This window comes from Neofelis nebulosa, chromosome 10, assembly GCF_028018385.1.
Source record: "Neofelis nebulosa isolate mNeoNeb1 chromosome 10, mNeoNeb1.pri, whole genome shotgun sequence".
In the NCBI taxonomy this organism is placed as follows: domain Eukaryota; kingdom Metazoa; phylum Chordata; class Mammalia; order Carnivora; family Felidae; genus Neofelis; species Neofelis nebulosa.
In genome coordinates, this window is record NC_080791.1 from 21,965,329 (window position 1) to 21,984,293 (window position 18,965).

An 18,965-nucleotide genomic window follows, 5' to 3' on the forward strand; every position below is an offset into this window, starting at 1 on the left:
CTAGGGTGAGAGTAATGTTGTGTTCACCTGTCTTTGAGATAGATGTGGTCGGTGCTATCATCCATGTGCAGCTGATGAGGAAACCAGAGGGAGAAAAGATTTAGGAACTTGCATTTGGTTACACAATACATTAGAAGCATCACTCAAAGCTTTTAGCTTTTTTCCTGAACCAAGTAGCTTCCCAGCCAGGGCACTAGACCGGTTATCTGCAGGGTATAGTTTTCTTTCATCCATTACTCTTTGAAGAAGGCCACCTTCTCAGAGAATTTCCCCCAGATTTTACAAGTCCCTGAACTTGGAACTATTAACAAGTCCCTCAGGAATTATGAAGCATATGCCGATTGGTGGGACCTGGAAGGCCACTAAGCCTTCTGATGTCAGTCACTGTAACAGTCACTTGGAGTGACCCCACATTCCCTGAGGCTCAAGTCCCTGAGGGACCTCTGTGGCTACCTTGGAAACTGGTAGCCAGAGGGACCTGTTTGTAGAGAAGCATAAAATCCAGGCTAAATAGTTGGAACTTCACTCTTAGAATGGAGAGCCACTGAAAAAATGTGTAGCCAGGTGACAGACGGTGTATAACTACATTCTCTTCAGAAGATACACTGTGAGGTAGTGGAGAGAATGGAGTCAGAGAACCCAGGTAGGCAGCTCAAGTCCAGGGTGAGGTAAGAAGGGTCCTGGGAGCCCAACCTAAATTCAGGTTCTTTTGAAATTCCCTTGTATTTCACAAGCGGTAGCCTTCATGACATGTTTGGGGGAAGTGAGTTTGGGGTTTGGAGGCAGATCTCTAAAGATGGCAGAGTAAGCCTCCGGTGTCCTGCCCTTCGGGTTCATGGAACTGAGGGATGGAAAGGGCTTCAGGGCCCCTCCCACCCTTCCCCACCCTTCTCCATGAGACCGTGAATAAACCAAGGCTCTGGCTCTTTCCTAATGTCTAGCCTTTTCTCCTGGGTTGGGGGTCCGTTTTGAGGTCTATTTTCCAAGTACTTCCTGGCTCCTGGTGGCTGACTCAGCTCAGCTGATGCTCTGCTAGGGGCGCAGACGCTGACTCAGGAGGACCTCGAGGCCCTTTTCCCAGGCTCTCGGGAGAAGGGCAGTGGCCGGGCGTGTGGTGGAAACTTCAGTGGTGCCTGGATGAACTGTTCTTTCCATTCCAGACCGGTCCTTGGGATGAGAAGTGGGGGTAGGAGAGGGTACATGTGGTGTGTGAGCCACAGATGGAAAGAATGATCCTTCTGTCCAGTGGGATAGACCAGACCGGGCCTGGGAAGAGGATGTGGATTGTGTCACCAGATTTCCCACTTTTGGCTACTGCCCTAACTGGACTGCAGCAGGTGCTGTCTCTGCTGTGTTCAAGGGTTGAGAGGAGTTGAGCTCACTTTAGAGACAGACCTTCTCCAGTGTCAGCCTCCCACCTGCTCCCACCATTTCTGGTATTGTTATTAAGAACAATTCTACTTCGCTGCCACCATGTCTCATACAGGCAGACACAGAGGCATCCTGACCTTGGCGAGGTTAAAGGATAATAGAGGTGTGGGGGGTGACAAGAATTGGGGGTGGGGGGAGGGGCAGGCGTAACTTGTGTTGTCTAGGGTGCTGGTACTGAGCCAGCTCTGCTGAAGAGCCTCAGGAGTTGGGACCAGAGAGATAGGGCTCCCTGAGTGCCCTGGACCCCGGGCATCTGTTCCTACCCTCCCCTTGGCCTCTGTCCAAGGAACTGTCTGGAGGGGAGACTGAAGGTAGAGAGTTGGTGGTGCTGAGGCCCTGGAGTTGCCAGAGCAAGTCCCGTGGGGATACCGTGTCTGAGCTTCTGGCTGAGGCCAACTTCCTGCTGACCCAGATGCCTGCCTTTTCCTGCAGGTTCCGAGGCTTCATCCTGCTACTCACCTTCTTCATTTATACCTGTTATCACATGTCCAGGAAGCCCATCAGTGTTGTCAAGGTGAGGCTGGCCTGGTGGTAAGGAAGAATGCAGGAGATGCTGGGCCCCAGCGGAAATAAACTCTGGTAGAATGGTCTGGAACTTGGCCCATAACCATCCTTATTCCTTCAACCATAGTCAGGAGACGACCCCTTCCCATGGCCACGCCCCATTCTCAGTAGTTGTTCTTCCTATGGAACTTTCCCTGTGTGTTCCTTTTGACAGCAGTGTTGCTGGCTGTGGGTGGAATGAGAGGGCAGGGACCCTGGGCTCTATGGGCTCTGCTCATAGACTCCTCTTCCCCTTCACTGAGGGCCTGATGTGGCCACTTGGCCTATAACCAGTCACGGTAGGCAGGATGTCATGCCAGCCGAAGGAGCATGGAGCCCAGTGGGGAGACAGTGGTGCTGGTGTGGTTGGGGAGGCAGATTGCTTGCTGATGACCCCTGACCCACGCATTCTATGGCCTTTTCAGAGCCGTCTGCACCAGAACTGCTCGGAGCTGATCAAGCCCATTAATGACAGCCACAGTCTCAACGACACTACGTGGTGCGACTGGGCTCCCTTTGGTACGAACAGGGCAAGTTGCTCTTCCCCACTCCCCAGCTCCCCTCCCCAGGAAGAGTTTGTCCAGTGCCGGTAAGGACTTCTTGCAGGGGCAGCCAAGCACCAGCTTTCTGTCTCTGCCATCTGTTTTCAGACAAGAACAACTACAAGGAGTTACTGGGGGCCGTGGACAATGCCTTCCTTGTGGCCTATGCCATCGGCATGTTTATCAGGTAAGAGACTGGCAGAGCCTGTGACTGTCCCCGAGTCAGGGGGGATCAGAGCTGCTGCCTCCCCTTGACGAACCTGTGGGCAGCAGGGTTGAAGTGAAAAAGCCGATGCCCCCCCCCCCCAGGTGGAAATGAGACCAAGACTTGGGCACATACCACCAACCCCTGGCCATCTTCATTTCCTTACCATGGTCACCCGGCCTCCTCCGTCACCTGGCAGACAGACTCTTCTTTTCCTCGAAAGTCTTTCCTGGATGCTCCTTCTGAGGTTATTCTCTCAGATGACAGTGGTGGTGGTGTGGCTGGACAAATACGGCTTGTCCTGAACTGGGATCCATCAAAGGTAGCCCTGCACACAGAGATGGCAAGGAATACCACTCTCCTGTCCTGGGCCTAAATTAGCCCAACGAGCGTGGCTTTTACATAGCAATCCTGGTGTTTGTTGCCAGGGACCAAAGATGAAAAGGTAGGGTACTGCTTTCCAAAGGCTCACAGCCTAATGGAGGTGCCCAACTCATCAGCAGCTGGTTACAAACCAGTATGGTGGCTCTCTGAGGGAGGTGGCTACAGGCCGCTCTGGGGCTCAGGGGTAGTCACCTCATGCCAGCTGGGATTAGAGAAGAGGGGTTAGGGAAGACTTCTGGAAGGAGATGATACTGAGGAAGAGCAGTGGAGAAGTAGCTGGGCAGAAGGACTAGCATGGGCAAAGAAAGGCAGGTGGGAAACAGCACGATCTGACTGGGGGTGTACTCCTAACAGCTTTAATAACAGAGTAAAATTTGAAGCAGTGGCAGGAGATGGGGCTGAAGAGCCAGGCTATTGTGTGCCAGATGCGGGCACAGGAGAGCCATTGAAGGTGGTACCCAGGGGTGTCATGTTCGGATATAGCCAGATATTTCAGACAGATCATTCTGGGCATGATGGAAGATAGTACAGATGGAGGACGAGACTGAAGGCCTGCTCACTCACACTTAAGAACAGATTTGACAATGGCCCAGATGAGCTTTGAGAAGTTGAGTTAGAACAGCAGTAATAGAGCTGAAGAGAGCTGATGTCCTGGAGAACTATTTAAGAGGTAGGGTCTTGGAGGCTGAATTGCGAGGCATGGGAGGGGAGGCAGGAAGCAGGAAGCTCCACGGTCTCTGGCTGGAGGGGCTCAAGATACTCACTCAGAAGAGGGGCTCAGGCCAAGGGACTGAGTGGGGAAGGAGGAGGGAGAGTTCGGAGTGTTGAGTTGCAGATGTTTTGGGGGTACCCAAGTTAAGATGTCCAGAAGGCACCTGGGTGTGATCCTGCAGGGTGAGAGATCAGGATGGAAAATATGTGGTTGGAGCTATTTTATATCTAGGTGGTAGTTACAACCATAAACCTGATGCAGGAAACTGTGCCCCAGGGAAAGTAAATGTCCAGTGGTGAGCTGAGGGGAGCGAGGGGAGGAGGCCACGGAGACACTTCAAGGAGCATGTTCAGCTGTGGCAGCTAAGGCAGGGAAGTCCAGTGAGCGGAGGCCGGAGAGCATCCCTGGCGTGTGGCAGGCAACACAGAGGTCATTGGTGGTCACCTGGGCCAGAGCTGTGTCAGTGGTGTGGCGGGGGAGGAAGTATGTGGCAGAGGTGAGGAGTGCAGAGGGTGACTAACCACAAATCCTACTCTCTCTTCTCCAGCGGGATTTTTGGGGAGCGGCTCCCCCTCCGTTATTACCTTTCAGCTGGAATGCTGCTCAGTGGCCTCTTCACCTCGCTCTTTGGCCTAGGATATTTCTGGAACATCCACATGCTCTGGTACTTTGTGCTCATCCAGGTACGAGCCTCCATCTTGCATTCAGACCTCTGCTCCATCATGGGAAGGATTGCGGAGGCTGCTAGTCCTTCCCAGACACCCCCAGGTGGTGGCAGATTTGGGCTGGGGATAACTTCTTCACAGCCCAGTGCTCCTCTGTTGAGCCTTGGGGTCCTACTTCCCACTTCTCAGGATCACACAGATCCTCCCTAAGTCTGCACTGAGCACTACCCCGAGGTCCCTGAGATGCCTGAGGGGCTCGGTCTCTGCAGGGAAGGATCTTGGGCCAGAGGAGAAACCAACCTGTGGCATTAGGGTGTGTGTGAGGGAAGAGGGCACTTGCAGTGCGGGCCGTGGAGGCCCCTTGGCCTGGGAGGGGTCAGAGCTGGGAGTTTGCTGCCCGGCCCAGGCCTGTCCCACTAACTCCTGGTCTCCCTGCAGATCTGTAATGGGCTTGTCCAGACCACAGGCTGGCCCTCTGTGGTGACCTGCGTTGGCAACTGGTTCGGGAAGGGGAAGTGAGTGTGGCAAGGGAGGAGGAGAGGGGGGTTACCCTGGGAGGGCTGCGGGGAGTGAGGAGGTCACTCACGGTCCCGGTATAATTTCAAGGAGAAGGGTTAGAACCTTGTGTCTGTCTTGCTGACTTTCACGTTTAGTCACATTTGGTGACTAAAAAGCAGTGCTGAGGGGCGCCTGGGTGGCGCAGTCGGTTAAGCGTCCGACTTCAGCCAGGTCACGATCTCGCGGTCCGTGAGTTCGAGCCCCGCGTCAGGCTCTGGGCTGATGGCTCGGAGCCTGGAGCCTGTTTCCGATTCTGTGTCTCCTTCTCTCTCTGCCCCTCCCCTGTTCATGCTCTGTCTCTCTCTGTCCCAAAAATAAATAAAAAACGTTGAAAAAAAATTAAAAAAATAAATAAATAAATAAATAAAAAGCAGTGCTGATTTGCTCCTTGATAAGGTTTTAATCCATAAAAACAGGCAACCTTAGTTATGCTTTCGCCTCATAACAGACAAATTCTCATCTTGCATGAAGATAAAAATGGAGACTGTTAAAACTTTATTATTGTTGTTGTTGTTATTATTATTGTTTTGTACTTGAACTGGCTTTCATGCAAAAAAAAAAAAAAAAAAAATGTTGCTTTAGAGCAGAGAGATTGTCCAGCTCAGCCCTACCGACATTCGGGCCTGGATCATTCTTTGCTGTGGGGCCACCTGACACACTGTAGAGGGTTTAGCAGCACCTACCCACTAGATGCCAGTAGCACACCTGGGGCTGGGCCAGTGCAAAATCTCCAGGCTTTGCCAATGTCCCCTGGAGGCAGAGTGGCCCTGATGGAGGACCAGCAGCCATAGGATAAGGGGGTGGGGGTGGGGGTGGGGGGGCTTGATGTCCTCAGGACAAGGAGAGCTCCATCTGGAAGCCCGTACGTGTGCTGCCTCTGGTTGCTGGCAGAGGGGAGCAGGACCCCAGGCCTTGCTGTCACTTGCTTGACACTAGGCAAGCCTTCCGCCTCCTCCCTGACTGGTTGTCTTTGGGCTTGGAGGCTGGAGGCAGCCAGCGTTTTGCACTTGGCCAGGGCAGTTGTGATGAACCCTGTGCTTCTCTGACTTATTATTTATTTATTTATTTATTTACTCTCCTCCCCTTCCTTTCCCCGCCATTGCTCCCTCCCCTGCAGGCGGGGGCTTATCATGGGCATCTGGAACTCACACACGTCTGTGGGCAACATCCTGGGCTCCCTGATCGCTGGCATCTGGGTGAATGAGCAGTGGGGCCTGTCGTTTGTGGTGCCTGGCATCATCACCGCTGCTATGGGTGTCATCACCTTCCTCTTCCTCATCGAATGTGAGCGGACCCCTCCCTCCCCACAGGGCTCAGAACTGAGCCTCCCGCTTCTCCTCTCGGGGTCTGAGAGAAGGCAGCTGGCTCGAGGGGGAGGATTACTGGTCGTGGAGCTGGAGGACCTGTATGTGGCCCGGGACAGACAACCTCTCTGGGCCTCAGTTTTCTCATTTGTAAATTAAGAATAATAGCATCTACTTCCTAGGGTTGGGGGTTGGTTAAGGTGTCAGTGAAACGTGCAGTTGGGACGCACGGCCTGTAGTTGTGCTCGGCAAGTGCCAGCTGACTCTGAAGTGTGAGAAGGGGAGAGTGGGGGTGACGGGACACTCCCCATCCGCTGTCCTCTTCCCCATTCCCTGTCCTCTTCCCCATTCCCTGACAGCCTTCGGAGACAGAGCTAGGCCAGGCAGGGTGGCCACTTTGTAGCAAGAGAACGGAAGTCCACAAGGCAGTAGTGACCCAGGTGGTTGTTAGGGGAGCCAGGCCTAGAATGTGTCTCTCGAGCCTGGGTTGCAGGCTCTCTCGTGCTGGGAAGTAGACTGGCCACCTTAGGGAGCAGGGGCTGGCCCGCCAGGAAGCTTCTTAGCGGGTTGTTTTTTTCAGACCCCGAAGATGTGGACTGCACGCCTCCTCAGCACCACACGAGTGTGAGTGCCCCCAGCCCGACCCCCACCTTGCCAATCCATCCTCAGAGACAGGTCCCAGAGGGGACTGGGGAGTTGGAGGAGGGGCTCGTGCACCCACGAACTCAGTGGGTTACCTCACGGGCTCAGTGTCAGGCCCTCAGGTTGGCTCCCCGACAGCCTGATTGGGCCTCGCCGGATGGTAGTTCAGTCCAGGAGAGGGGCGCGTACCTCTTCCAGCCTGGGAACCCCTACCTCTCACGTGGCTTATACCTCCAGCTGGTGGGAGGCGGTACGCAAATGTGCTCACAGCAAGGGCTCATCTCTGTTCAGGATGGGTTGGAAGAGAACCAGCACAACCCTGAGGACCTTGGGAGTGGTCCCCACACTAACAAGGAGAGCAGCCTGGAGACCCCCGCCAGATGCTCCAAGGAGCCAAGCGCTCAGCCTGCCGCCATCAGCTTCCTCGGGGCGCTCCGGATCCCGGTGAGAAGCTTGCGGGATGGAGGGAAGAGAGAGGCTCTCTAGATTTCTCTGCTGGATGTCAGGAGATGGGGGGACGCTCGGGGTGACCTATGGCTTCCAGAATTTCTTTACATGAGATGCTTAGGGTGAATAGCCAACTTGGGGGGAGTAACATGGGAGGCTTGCCTTGACACAGCACTGGAGCATAGGCACATTGCTTTTACTGGGGTTGGATGGAGGTGTACTTGAGGTTGCTTTGTGGCTAGGTGGTGGCAGCCCTAGGGGACGGAGCCAGCCCCTGGGGCTACCCTGGGCCAGGGATCTCTTGTATCTCTTCCCTGATGCCTTCTGTTATGCTCTCCAGGGTGTGGTCGAGTTCTCTTTGTGTCTGCTCTTTGCCAAGCTGGTCAGTTACACCTTCCTCTACTGGCTGCCCCTCTACATCTTCAATGTGGGTAAGTATCGTTCCAGTTTTAGTATATGTGCTGCCGAAGCGAGCACTTCAATGTGGGTAAGTAAAGGGGAAGAAGAGGTGAGGATGGGGGTCTCTGAGGAGGCCAAGGCCATCTTTGGCAGGGAGAGGAAACCTGTCATGGGATGTGCGTGACTCCAGAGTATGGGCAGGATGTCTGCTGAACCTCTCGTAGGGCAAAAGGAGACTTAAAAAAAAAAAAAATTGGTTAAGTAGGAAGTTAGACCTTGTACACGGCCTCGGAGACCCCAATGCCAGCCACCTCTCCTCCTTGGAGATTAGGAACACCCAAGTTTTATTCTGTAATCCTGCCTAACTTCTCTAGCCTTAAGTACAGGAGCACCCACCTCAGACCTGCTTGGCTCCCAGATGAGTGGATAGATGGTGCTAGGAAGGATCTGCCTTTGAATGCCTCCCCAAACCCCAGGAAGAGGGCCTAGTGAGCTACCCACCGCCTGCTCTTCTCACCCCAGGGGCTGCCGGGAGCCTCCTGGGACGGATGGCTTGTGCCTGGGTCAGCTGCACTGCCCTCCTCTGGGCCCCCTCTCCCCTGCCCCTGACTGCAGAGCCCTGCAGGGCTGAGGCCCTCTGCTCCAGGGCTTTGCTGCTCCCTCCAAGCCCTGTGGGAGGGCCAAGGCTGCTTTACAAGCACCGTACTTGCTCTGAACGGGATGCTGCAAGGCCAGATTATGCAAGGCCAAATCCCAGCTCATATCTTGCCCAACAGCCCTGTCATAGGGCCTCTCTCAAAGATAGAAGTAGAGCATCAGGGTGGCTCCGTGGACACTGTGACTCTTTGTTTTGTGGCCTTGTATGAGTCAACCTTGAGGGTTAAGCTACAACTCAAGCTTCTGGACATTCCTTTTTCTAATCCTAGGACAAGGGCTAAGACCTGAGGTCCCCATTTGCCTGTGAGTCTCCTTCCTGGCTCTGTTTATTAGCAGAGGCCTCAAATGGGTGGGAAGGCTCCTGGCAGAGGAGGCCGGTTGTTCAGGAGCAGAGCAGGAATGTGGCTGGTTGAGCTGCGGCTCAGTGAGAGTTGTGTCCCCAGGGTAAAAGTGGCCCAGTGGGACAGGGTTCTTATGGGCCAGATCCCAGTGCTTTCAGGGGAAGGCTTTTCCAAGGGGTCAAGGCCAACCTGCAGGGGGAGAAGGAATTACAGGATGGGATGGAGGGGCAGAAAGGGTATCCAGTCCAAAAGTGCTGCAAATTTACTTGTGACCCTGGCCAATGACTTCCCCGTGAGTCTTCACTCCTTCATCTGAAAAAGGAGGAAGTGGACCGAATCAGGTGCTCTATAGGGGTTCTTATGGCAGTGGCACTCCAGGACGTTTGCTCCGAGCCCCCAGGTCTGACCACATGTTTGTATTTTGCATAGCTCATTTCAATGCCAAACAGGCTGGGGACCTGTCTACCCTCTTCGATGTTGGTGGCATCATGGGTAAGGACCTTCCCTGTTCTGCCTCAGGCTTCATTCTCCTTTTCTCTTGTGGGGGTGCAGAAGGATGGGACAGGGCCAATGCGACATGACCTGGGCAGCTCCTGCCCAGTTGGGTGGCCCTAAGAAAGTTGGCTCTTGAGTTTGATCTTCTCATGAGCAATGGGTGCCAGGAGGGCTTGAGAGGGGGAAGCTCTGTTGGTTCTGGATGCCCAAGCTAGCACCGGGTAGAGGATGGGGCAAAGCTTGGGGTGCCATGTAGTGGGAGACTGTGGCCATACCTGGGGCAGCAATGTGTGAGTTGGTTTGTGTTCTAGGCGGCATCATGGCGGGGCTCATCTCTGACTACACCAATGGCAGGGCCACCACCTGCTGCATCATGCTGATCTTGGCTGCCCCCATGGTGTGTATAACCTCAAGAGTGAAGCACATGTGCTCACGTGGACTCGTGCGGACTGTTGAAATGTGTGCACACCCGGGCATTTATGCACATGCCTGTCTCTTTGTGTGTGTGTCCATCCTTGTGCACACCCAGGGGCGGGGGAGAAGCCAAGGTGAACACAGGAAAGAGATTTGGACTGAGAATTTTGGAAAGGGATTAGCGACGACTTGGCCTTGGTGGAGAAAGGGGAGGCCAGCTGCTAAAGTTCTTGGTCAAGGAGAGTATAGGAAATTAAGGTTAGGTAAGAGAGAAATCTTTGTGAAAAAAAGGGCAACAGTATATTACCATGTGTTGGACCCTCCATCCCTGGGACATTTAAAGACCAAGAGGTCTGGGTTCGAGAAAGAAAAGGAGTAAGGTGACCTCTGAGGTTCCCTGGCAGGAGGGAGTGTGCCAGACTTCTGGGCTCCATCTAACCCAGGCAGCCCATGGGGAAGCCTGGGCGTGACTGTCTCTCCCCTGTCCCCTCCCAGATGTTCCTGTATAACTTCATTGGTCAGAGTGGGATTATCAACTCCATAGGTGAGGGCGTGGATGCAAGTCCTGGCAGCCCACAGGAAAAGCATTGCCTTGGGGACCCCAGGAAGCTGGCTTGGGGACATCGGTGGGAGGCACAGGGAAGTGGAGGTTCTCAGCCTGATGCCTGGAGGGGGTGGTCTCACCTGCTTTGGGGCTGGGGCTGGTGGCGGTCCCTCATCCCTAACCAGCTGTCTCTGTTACTGCCTCAGTGATGCTGATCATCTGTGGGGCCTTGGTCAACGGCCCTTACGCGCTCATCACCACTGCAGTCTCTGCTGACCTGGTAAGCGGGCTGCCCCCCTGGGGCCGGGGACGACTCTGGGGGCTTGGTCAGGGCCTGGGGGCTCCAGATCCATTTCTCAACATCCCTACCCCCTCCCAGTGCACAGAGATCCTGGCATATGAGATCTTTAAAGTCCTTCAGAATCTGCCATCGGCCCCTGGCCTTTTCTCTCAACTCCAAGCCCAATTGCTGCCTTTCCCCAAGTTAGCCCCACTCCCAGCCCTGGTCCTGCCTGGTGCTGCCTCTCCATTTGGGCCTCCCCGCTCCATTCTCATTCTCTCTCCCCAGGGAACTCACCAGAGCCTGAAAGGCAACGCAAAGGCACTCTCCACCGTCACGGCCATCATCGACGGCACTGGGTCCATAGGTCTGTGACTCTAGCTTTTGGCTCCTGGCAGCTGAGCCCTGAGCCTTGTTTTTAGCACATTTCTTAGAATGCTGCCCACAGGTGGGCAGGGAGGTTCAGGGCCCCTTGTTGGGTTCCCTTCTCTGACATTGTGTTCTTTGCAGGTGCGGCTCTGGGGCCCCTCCTGGCTGGCCTTATTTCACCCACAGGCTGGAATAATGTCTTCTACATGCTCATCTCTGCCGACATCCTGGCCTGCTTGGTACGAGTTCTTGGGGTACACACATGGGCACTGGTGGGAGTGAATGTCCTGTCCTGCCAGGCTAGAACCCGGGAGGTCCAAATCGTTGGCCGTGAGGGGCTCTGGAACATGAGAACAGCTGCCTTTCACTCAGAACCACTTTCCTCCCGTGAGTGAGCCCCTGCCAGGTGAAACTGTGCCCACAACCTTCCTTCCTGCCAGCCCCCCGGTCACCTAGCACCGGGGACTAACCATGTGTTCATTGCTAATATTTCCCTCCCTTCCCTTGGGTACTCGAACTCCCCACAGCTCCTCTGCCGGTTGGTGTACAAAGAGATCCTAGCCTGGAAGTCATCCCTGGGCAGAGACAGAGGGTGAGTCCTCCAGACAGCTATAGCTGTATCCCCAACCTTACCTCTTGTGGGCATTAAAACCAGTGCCCTGGTGCTCAGCACCCAGTCTGAGTCCACCTGTAGCCCAGAGTGGAGCCAGACCCTGGATGTGCTCCGTGGCCCCCCCACCCCTACCTCCAACGCTGCTAATGTGTCCTCTGTTGTCCCCATATGTCTCCATAGCTCTAGTCTGGCCCTAACCCACCCGCGATAGTATTTTCCTCAAGTCCCATGACTTTTGTGAGTATTTTCTTCAAGTCGGTGACTAATGTGCCATTAGAATGGGGCCTGCATGCAAATCCTCTCTCCTCCGCTGTGATTTTTCCAACTTCCTTTTTGTTTTTCTTGGGGGCCAACTCCAAAGACTCTCTCCCCGAGCAGAGCATGGTGCTTGGGATCTGTTTCCTAAGGAGCCTGAGCTGCCACAGAGGTTGGCAGACTCCTCTCCTTAGGGCTTTGGATGTACCCCGAGGACAGAGGCAGGATCCAGGGAAATAGTTTTCCCTCTGAACTCGGACTCTGAGCCGTACGTACCTCCTGAAGTTCAGAAACCGAGATCATCTGGCCCCTCTGCCTGGGGTGTACAGAAAAAAGCAACTATCAATCAAAGCCTCTGGGAGAAAATTCCGATCAAGTCTCGGTGGCTGGCCTGGTGTGTTCTCTTTGTACTGCCCAGTGGTGGCGGGTGTGGAGGCCGCACAGATAGGCTAGTGGCTGAGGCAGAGCCAGCAAGAGGTTGGGCCGTGTGCTGGTGCTGAGGGTAATGCTCTCTTTGGCCTTTCTGGCTCTCCTTTTGAGCAGGAGGCTCTGGCTAATGAGCTGGCCAGAGCCGTGGACCTGGTCCTAGATGGTAAATGCGTGGAAGAAGCCCCTGGGGTCATGGTGACCAGAATCGTCTCTGGGGAAGCACTCCCACTTAAGGATGGCATCTTCCAGGTTCAGGGGGAGAGGAACTGAGAGCAGGAGGCATTAGCAGAGTATCTATCTGCCTGCCCTGGAGGAAGGGGCAGGGGATCGGTGCTCCTCCCTTCTGCCTTCCCCAGGCCAGGCCTGAAGGGAGGCTGGGAGAGGAAGAAGGAAGCAGGAAAGGGGGATGAATACTTGGTAAGCATCTGCTCTGTGCCTGGAACTGAGTCTGACTTCAGACATACCCACTTATCTCTCAGCAACCGTGAGGTTGGTTCTCTGATCTCTAGATGAGAGGCTCAGAACTCATGGAATGTGCCTAAGGCCTTCAGCTTGTCCCAGCAGAGTCTGCTTTGCTCTGTACTGCTGCCATCCTAGGCTGGGCCTTGTCTGCAGAAGGCCAGTGTGTGGGCGAGCGGAGGAACGTACTAGGGTAGAGGGAGCACTGGGCCTAGAACCAGAAATCCCTGGGCAATCCTGACTTCTCTGCTCACTTTCATTTATAAGACCTTGGGCGTATCCTCTGAGCCTCCACATCCTTATGTGTATAACATGGAGATGCTTATCCCTAAATACCCGACAAGATCGGTAGGAGGCTGCGATGAGACGGGATATGTGATACTGCTTTGTAAAACTGTCAGATGTGGTACAAACATTGTAAGGTTTTCGCTATTATCCTGGCTTGCTGAAGAGGTGAGAGGGCTCCCTAATGGTAGAGAATAGGGATGAGAGGCAATTATTAAGGGACCCTACAAACCCATCTTCCCTGCTCCGACCATTGGCTTATTAACCTGTGCCTCACTTTCTCTTCCACTGCCCCTCTCTCCTGCAGGTATAAAGAAATATGAGGCCTTGATTGGAAGAGAGGCACGGAGGGCCCCAGCTGATTCCCAAAGAGCTCTCCCCCTCCCGCCACCGGGGGCAAGACTATGGAAACTGCCAGCGATGGCTGATGGACGCCTCTTGACCTAACACCAGCCAGCCCACAGGGCTGCTAAGGGGCTAGGCGATTCTCCATGGGAAGGGACCGCCAACATGGGGAATGGAAGACTCAAGGGCCTGCGCTCTGGAAGCCGCAAGCAGAAAGGATGGGGATCAGAGCTGAGCGGTGTCTCCAGCTTGCTAAGGGGAGGATATGCTCAGACTCTAGCTTGTTCAGATTCCAAGACCGAAGGCAGAGGGTTGACATGGACCAAGGCTTGGCAAAGGTGTGTTCGTTCTCCTTCCCATGTTCAGTTTGAACCTCTGTGACCAGCCTGTACCTGTCGGTGGATTTCTGACCCTGTTTCGGAGCTGCCCAGCCTCACTTGCCTTCTTCATCCACCAGCCGGTTTTCTCGTGTATTCCCCCACGTTGGAACCTCTTCTCCCTTGCATTTGATTCTGTCTCTAACTCCTGACCTGAGTCGATTAAAGTGTTACTGCTATATCCTCCGGGGCCAGGACTAGGGAGACGCAAGGGAGGTGCCAATGGTGCAAAAGTTAGGGAGGCATCACTCTTGGGCTTGGGCCTGGGCCTGCGCCGCCCTGGAGAGTGAAGGCCTCCCTTGCCTCAGTCTCCTGCCAGCCCTCTGGGTCCCCAGGGGAAGAGCAAACACCAGTGCGGTGCTGGGGAGGGAGGGAGGCATGACTGAAAACACCAGTGTGTGGATGGCAGTTGCAGAGTGCTCACTGCTTGCTAGCCCTACTCCAGGAACGGAGCAGACGGCGGACACAGAGCAAGGACTTCTGCCCTGAGCACAGGCACCAGCGCGACGAGACTAGCGGGAAAGAAGGCTGCGTGGTTCATTCCCGCAGCTGTCACATGTGTAGATGCCTGGAGCTCTCTGCAGCCTGCCTTTTCTCCCCCATGTTCCCCATGTACTTATCCCAGCACCCCGCCCCCCCCGCCCCAATCCTGGAATGCTGCCTGCCAGGCCGGCTCTTGGCATTTCTCCCTGTCCTCCGGAGCCACCCATCAGCACAGTACAGATTCCTGTTGCCCACTGTGCCTGTGCTCGCCCTCATTAGGGCCTGGCCCAGTCGCATGGGTTGTTGGGGTCCCGGGACCACGGGGTTCGTGTACTGGGGCTGCTTACAGCGGGCATTCCCTGGGGAGATGCTCATGGCCACACTGATGACCCGCCAGTCAAACGGGGAGCTGGAGCCACATACCAGGTACAGCTGTCACATTCACTGGGACACCTGGGCCAGGGCAGCACTGAGATAGGTGGCGCCCACTGCTGCGGTGACACACCGGTAAGCCTTCGACTTGCCTGCCGCTCACCCTGACTTGGAGCCAGTCAGGGACCTTGTCCTCGGGAGCCCCAGGGCGAGGCCTTACGTCCAGCATTCTCAGATGCTTCTTTCAGAGCAGACGCTAGATGGTGCCACCATCCCCCGGCAAAGCCTGGCATGGGCCACACACCGTTCCTGCTTCCAGATGGGGAGGCGGGAGCAGAGGGTGCTTCGTTAGCCAACTTTCGGCCTTCTTTCCACTGCACCAGGTCGGGGTAGGAGTCCTGGGAGACCTCCTCTGGTGGTGGGGGACTCCCGCTTCCCTGGCCCCACCACTGGCTACCTTTAAGCCTGTGTCCTCATGGAGAGAAAATAGTCCTACCCTTGCCTACCTCGAAGGACTGGTGTGAAGGGAGAGGAGTCAGTTGTCAACACACTCCCCCCCCACCCAGGAGCTTGTCTGGGGGAGGGGTAAGTGAGAAATATGAAAACAATAGGAGAAAAACACTGGAGGGAGTGACTGGAGCGGAGACATCCCTCCCTATGCCTGAAGGGAGAGGGGCCGGAGGGTGGGTGATCCCGGGGCAGGAGGAAAGAATGTGTAAGGTGTCAGAAGGAGGAATGCCTGGGACTTGGGCAGGTGGTCAGTTTGATAAGGTCTGGAGGGGACCTGGAAGAGGAAGGGAGTTAATGCCAATATAGAGCAAGCCCCTACAAGTGCAGCATGGGGACTGGAAGAGAAACAAGAGGTGCCAGCTGGTGCCTGGGCCCAGGGTAGGCACGGCACCCGCGATCAGCAGAAGGCTTGTGGAGCTCAACGCCTGGCTCAGAAATGAGGACTTGGGCTGTGGGAGGGAGTTTGGGGGAAACACCAAAGGTGGAAAAACCCCAGCCCTGAGATCTGTCCCTCTGCCCTCGTCTCCCAGGTCCCAGGTTCCCTGCCCTGCTTCAGCTCTGCGCTCGGACCGTTCCCCCGCAAGCCTGCTACCTGCCTTCTCTCTGGGCCTCAGCACTCACTTGGGGCTAATGCAGGAGCATTACGTTAATTAGTTATTCATTTAATTTAACTTCACATTTGGTCTCAATTAAGCTTAAAGTGTTCTTCCTTATAGATGTTACAATAGCACTTGTAATTAAAAAGCAATAACTCTTTGCATTTCTCCTTTAGAGAGCCATTGGGAGGCTGGGGTGGTGTGTGGTTGGGGGGGGGTGCGGGAAAGAAGTAATGAAAAGAAAGGGAACCCTTGGCACTCTGAGGCTTTCAGCAAGACTGAAGTTGGGGGAAAGGAGACTCAACACATCATGGGTGTGGGGTGGGGGCCCTGGGGACCAGAGAGTGCTCCTGGAGATAAGGGGGCAGTGAGGTGGGGAGGGTGGAAGGAAGCGATCCTTAGACATGGAGGGTGGGGCCTGATATTCTGTGGCCGGCAGAACAATGCCCCCGCCCCTAAAGATGCTCACAGCCCAATTCCGGCCCGTGAATATGTTAAGCGCAGATGTGATTAAGGACCATGAGATGGGGAGACTATGCTGGATTATCAGGGTGCGCTCCTTAATCAATCAAAGAGGCAGGCAGGAGTGTCGTCGGATTAGAAGATGCTGGCTCTGAAGACAGAGAAGGGTATACTGGTGCAGGAGTGTGGGCAGCCTCTAGACACTAGAAAAGGAAAGGAAATGGGATTCTCCCCGAGAGCCTCCAAAACCTTTATATTAGCCTCGTGAAACCTACTTCAGATTTCTGATCTCCCAAACTGTACAATAATAAATCTGTATTCTTCGAAACTGCCAAGTTGGTGGTAATTTGTTACTACAGCAGTAGGAAGTTATTACGTGTTCCCAGTGTAAAACTGGGACATCAATTTGAAGACAGAAAAACCAAAGAAATCCCCAAAGATTAAAAGAAAACAAGTGGAGGGGATGGCTATGTAGCATTTAGGTACAGCATAAACGCTACCCACGTTAACTACCCTGAGTTCTTCTGAAGGCAGGGCCTGTACTAAATGCACATTCTTCAGGATTCCCAACATGATGTGATGAATACCAGAAAAAGAAACTTTCTTGTTCTGTGGTGTTGGGCCCAGATTTTGATCCCTGTCATTTCTTCGGTCCCAAGAAACTGAGACAAGAAGGGTGTTGTGTGTGTTGGGGTGGGGTTGGGGGCTGGGGTTCTGGAAACTTTTTTCCTTGAGTAAACAGCAACCACCAATAATGATGTTAGAAAGAGAGATCAAGAAACAAATACATTCTTGGTTTGTGGCTTTGATTCTTCCAGTGGCGCTTCTGAAAACCAACCCAAGTATCAAACATTCCAGTGGACCGTGCTTAAGAGAGAGATGGCTGTGTGTGTCCTTGAAAACTCCATCTATGGGCTGCTCCACTGAATCTCTCTCTCAGCCACTGAGGAGCCAAGTCCAACAGGGCAAAGACCCACCAAAAACACAGGGTGGATGAGAGCACTTGTCTGTGAGGTCCTATGTAGCTTTTGTCTCTTTGTCTCGGACTCTTGCCCAATCTTAAGATTCTGGGTTTTCCACTAGACTCAGTTGCTGCTTTTTTGGTATTTCTATCAACTGGATTTACATCGCTTGACCTTGGTCCCTCGTTTTTCTTTATTTTTATTTTATGGAGCAAGATAGTGTAATATAAAGTATGTAAAAGCTTAGACTGGAGCCAAACCATCTGATTTGAAATCCTGACTCCTATTTAACCTTGAGCTAAGTGACCTCAAGCAAATCACCTCACCACTCTGTACCCTGTCCCCATCTGTGTAATGGGGATAGTAAGAGTACCTACCTCATAGGGTTGCTTATGAGGATGACTTAATATTTACAAAGCATTTAGGAAAATGCTTAGAACACATTTGGTAAATATAATGAAAATTGTGATTTCAGCCTGTGAGGAATAGAATATTTCCAAGCATTGGGATGGAAACAGAGAATAAAGATTGAACCCTACGAACTATGAAATCCTGTCCAACCTTGACTTTTTGTGCTCCTGTGAGGATAATCAACACTTCATTTCCATACCGTTTCCACATCTGGAAACTTGCTCCTATGTGACAACAGCCAAATACTTAAAGGTTTAAGCCAAGAAGTTATGACAAAATATTTATTATTCGTACTGTAGATGTTAACTAGAGATTCTTTAATGAAAGTTTTACCTTTTTTAGACACGGGTTAGGGAAAAGATGGGTACCAAGAGCTAAAAAAATAATATTAACCAATGTAGAAACAAGGAGTTGTTTGACAGCCAAAAATGATCTTTAAGTTATCTGAAGAGGGAGATGTCAGGAATCCCCATGTCAAGTTTGAGCCCCACTAACTAGGGAAACTTTTAAAATCCCTTTCACCTCTCTGCCTGTTGTTCTTCCGTAAAATAATTGCAGCAGGTTTCTTTACATGTTGAATAAAAATCAAAGTAAAATAAAAATTCTTCAACTGAAGCAGCAACGAAATGGTTGATGGAACAGTTTATGTCTTAGAGAAGTTCTAGAACAAGACATGGATTGCTTTACGTTAGAATAAAAACATTGGGGTGCCTGGGTGGCTCAGTCGGTTGGGTGGCCGACTTTGGCTCAGGTCATGATCTCGCGGTCAGTGAGTTCAAGCCCCGCGTCGGGCTCTGGGCTGATGGCTCGGAGCCTGGAGCCTGTTTCCGATTCTGTGTCTCCCTCTCTCTGACCCTCCCCCGTTCATGCTCTGTCTCTCTCTGTCTCAAAAATAAATAAATGTTAAAAAAAATTTAAAAAAAAAGAATAAAAACATTAAAAAATAATTTGGCGGCTTTTATGCAGGGATGGTTAGGAAGACAGCCTAGACAGCTCAGAGGCTACTTCTTAGGCTAGTCTATCCCACCAGGACTGATGCTTTATATCCAACAGGTACACAGTAGATATTGAATGAATGGCAGTGCACGCTGGATGAAGCATGACTGAATGGCTATGCATTCTCTCATACCTGAACATTGGTACAATACTTTTGATGAATTTTTAGATCAAATAGCTGATACCATGTGTCAGTAAAGAATGTTAATATTACTCCCATTTTTATAAACGAGAGATTTAAGGAACTTGTCAAAAAATGACCTAGGAGGTGTGTTTGGGGGGCTTGAGGGACTTCTAACATATATCACACAGCACCACCTAGCAGACTAGATCAATGTCTCCATTGTGGGGTAGTGTGGCATCACTTTTGTCAGGTTACAATTTTAGCTAATTTAGCTTTTGTCAGGATACAATTTTAAGAGGCTACGAAATCATCTACTTTTTATGTGGAACTCTTGATTTGCTCTCCCTCTCCAAC

The 18,965-nt window shown here is 52.9% G+C and overlaps 1 protein-coding gene across 4 annotated transcripts in view; it reads left to right on the forward strand.

Annotated features, from left to right (window-relative positions):
* Positions 1 to 13,876, forward strand: part of SLC37A2 (solute carrier family 37 member 2) — a 28,347-nt gene extending 14,471 nt beyond the window's left edge. For 2 of the 4 annotated variants that reach the window (XM_058687196.1, XM_058687193.1), the window contains 18 exons: positions 1,864 to 1,945; positions 2,400 to 2,493; positions 2,625 to 2,703; positions 4,365 to 4,500; positions 4,921 to 4,997; positions 6,158 to 6,324; positions 6,925 to 6,968; positions 7,278 to 7,430; positions 7,774 to 7,864; positions 9,260 to 9,322; positions 9,637 to 9,722; positions 10,235 to 10,283; positions 10,490 to 10,563; positions 10,852 to 10,930; positions 11,074 to 11,171; positions 11,460 to 11,524; positions 11,726 to 11,782; positions 13,281 to 13,876. In XM_058687196.1, the coding sequence (XP_058543179.1) occupies positions 1,916 to 1,945; positions 2,400 to 2,493; positions 2,625 to 2,703; positions 4,365 to 4,500; positions 4,921 to 4,997; positions 6,158 to 6,324; positions 6,925 to 6,968; positions 7,278 to 7,430; positions 7,774 to 7,864; positions 9,260 to 9,322; positions 9,637 to 9,722; positions 10,235 to 10,283; positions 10,490 to 10,563; positions 10,852 to 10,930; positions 11,074 to 11,171; positions 11,460 to 11,524; positions 11,726 to 11,756 (1,416 nt within the window). In that variant the 5' untranslated portion in view covers positions 1,864 to 1,915 and the 3' untranslated portion in view covers positions 11,757 to 11,782; positions 13,281 to 13,876. The remainder of the gene's footprint in view (positions 1 to 1,863; positions 1,946 to 2,399; positions 2,494 to 2,624; positions 2,704 to 4,364; positions 4,501 to 4,920; positions 4,998 to 6,157; positions 6,325 to 6,924; positions 6,969 to 7,277; positions 7,431 to 7,773; positions 7,865 to 9,259; positions 9,323 to 9,636; positions 9,723 to 10,234; positions 10,284 to 10,489; positions 10,564 to 10,851; positions 10,931 to 11,073; positions 11,172 to 11,459; positions 11,525 to 11,725; positions 11,783 to 13,280) is intronic. The other 2 variants (XM_058687194.1, XM_058687195.1) reach the window with 2 other exon arrangements.
* Positions 13,877 to 18,965: the final 5,089 nt, after the last annotated feature.